The following is a 2,246-nucleotide window of genomic DNA, read 5'->3' as shown; positions in this document are numbered from 1 at the left end:
CTCACCAGAGGGGTGAAGAAAGGCTGAGGGAATGGGAAGGGCAATGGGGTGACAGTGGGTGCGGTGTGGGGAGGGGGACCCTGAGTGCCCCCCCACTTACCAGGATGAAGAGGCACTGGTTGGCCAACTTCTGGTGCTCCTGGATGGTGGAGAAAACGGAGAGCACCAGACAGCTGAAGACAAGTAGGAATCTGGAAGCAGAGCATGCAGGGTTGGGGTTGGAGGCACTGACTCCCCCACTGACTATAGGGGGTGGCACAGGGCTGACCCTGACCCACAGCTCCAGCCCCCAGTGCCCACCTTCTGCCCTCACCCAAATATGTAGGAATTGCTTCAGGATTAATTGTGAGTTCTCATGGGGCCCCACCTGAGTGCTGCTTTCAGCTCCCGGCCCCAGCACAGGAACTTGGGGATGCTCAGAGGTGGGAGCAGCTCTGCTACGAGGGAGGCCGAGGGTGTGTAGCACCGGGAAGGCTCCGGGGAGACCCCACAGCCCCTGGAGCCACGGAAGCACAAGAACGAAATCCTCCATGTGCCACGGGGCAGCTGTGCCCAATGATCCCATTGCCTGGGATGGGGATGTGTCCCCAGGTCACCTGACAGCACTTGGAGGAGGAGGAGGAGGAAGAGAGGAGAGGAGGAGGAGGAAGAAGGAGGAGGAGGAGGCTCAATGCCAGGCTGTGCCGCAGCCCTGCAGCCTTTCCCCCGGCAAAACTGCTGCTAATGAAAGGCAGGCAGGGAGCCCGAGGCCCCACAGCACGGCGGGCTGTGCTGCTGCAGAGCGGGACTGGCACATCTGCTGTCCCACTGCCACCATGGGGACATGGGGGGGACAGAGCCCGGGGTGGTGGATGGGGAGCTGCCCTGAGGCCATGGCCCTGAGAGGCGGCTGAAGGCAAAAGGGGCTTTGGCCCATTTAAAATAAGGGAGGGGAAAAAAATAGATCCTGGAGCTGAAGCAAACGAAACTCTCCAAAAATACATTTTTTTTCCCCTGATCCAGCGGTTCTAAAAATGGAAAGCAGAGGGTTGGTGCCACTGTGCCACGTGATGTACGAAGGGCCAGAGCCGATCTGTGTGACAGCGTGGGGCACCACGGCCCCGGGGTGGGCACTGCAACCGTGGGGATGTGGGAGGGGGCTCAGCACAGAGCGCTGGGTGGGGGTCACCGAGGGCTGCTGTGTGCAGTGCAGTGCAGTGCTGTGTGGTGTGGTGTGGTGTGAGTGCAGGAAGGAGCGGGAGCTGGTTTGGGATGCAGGGATGCTGGGGAGGGGGATGCTGGAGGGGATGGAAGGGTCAGAGCTGAGCAAGGAGTGGGCTGTGCTATGCTGTGCTGTGCCGTGCTGTGCTGTGCCGTGCTGTGCCATGCCATGCTGTGCTGTGCCGTGCCATGCTGTGCTGTGCCGTGCCATGCTGTACTGTGCTGTGCTGTGCTGTGCTGTGCTGTGCTGTGCCATGCTGTGCTGTGCTGTGCTGTACTGTGCTGTGCTGTGCTGTGCTGTGCCATGCCATGCTGTGCTGTGCTGTGCTGTGCCATGCCATGCTGTGCTGTGCTGTGCTGTGCCATGCCATGCTGTGCTGTGCTGTGCCGTGCTGTGCTGTGCCGTGCCATGCTGTGCTGTGCTGTGCTGCAGCAGCTCTGCCCCCCCAGTGCTCATCCCTCTGTGCCCACCTCAGCGCTGTGCCAACCCTTAACACAGCAGCACCGCTCCCCGCTGAGCCCCAGGAGCAAAACAAGGTCTGGAGGAGCGGCCCAGGGCAGCGCCTTCGTGCACCATCAGCAAGAAGGATTATCCAAGCGGGATTTAGCCGGCAATTACACAGGCAGCGAAGCACAAAGCAGAAGAGAATGCAGAAATCACCCTGGCTGCAAAGGCTGGTGCTCCTCACCCAACCTGGGGTGCAGAGATGGGGGGTCCCTTCTTCCCTGAGCACAATTCCTAGCAGCAATGGGACCACGCAGGCGAGGGATGCCTGCAGCCCGGCCCCAGGGAGGGATGCTGGGAGACACCTGATACCCAGCAATACATCCAGAGCCCTCAGCAAAAAACATTCTGCCTGGGGAAGGCTGTTTAGGGGTGGCAGCCCCCCCAGCCCTGGTGTAGGACGCAGTCATGTGAGTCCCAGCGGTCCGGCTGGGAAACAACTTGCTGGGAATGCATCACCTGCTGGGAATTAACTCACAAAGCCACGCAAACACCCCATCCCGGCAGCTCCTAAGCAGCTTAGGGCACGGCCAGCTGCGGG

The 2,246-nt window shown here is 60.9% G+C and overlaps 1 protein-coding gene across 1 annotated transcript in view; it reads right to left on the bottom strand.

The window, feature by feature from the left end:
- LOC100539329 (potassium voltage-gated channel subfamily KQT member 4-like) overlaps positions 1 to 2,246 on the bottom strand; it is a 4,025-nt gene that overhangs the window by 192 nt on the left and 1,587 nt on the right. The window contains exons 7-8 of the mRNA XM_019622745.2: positions 368 to 437; positions 101 to 191 (exon numbers count right to left, since the gene is read on the bottom strand). Coding sequence (XP_019478290.1) covers positions 101 to 191; positions 368 to 437 — 161 coding nt within the window. The remainder of the gene's footprint in view (positions 1 to 100; positions 192 to 367; positions 438 to 2,246) is intronic.

This window comes from Meleagris gallopavo, chromosome 25 (assembly GCF_000146605.3).
Source record: "Meleagris gallopavo isolate NT-WF06-2002-E0010 breed Aviagen turkey brand Nicholas breeding stock chromosome 25, Turkey_5.1, whole genome shotgun sequence".
NCBI classification, from domain to species: Eukaryota; Metazoa; Chordata; class Aves; order Galliformes; family Phasianidae; genus Meleagris; species Meleagris gallopavo.
This window is presented reverse-complemented; position numbering and strand designations above follow the sequence as displayed.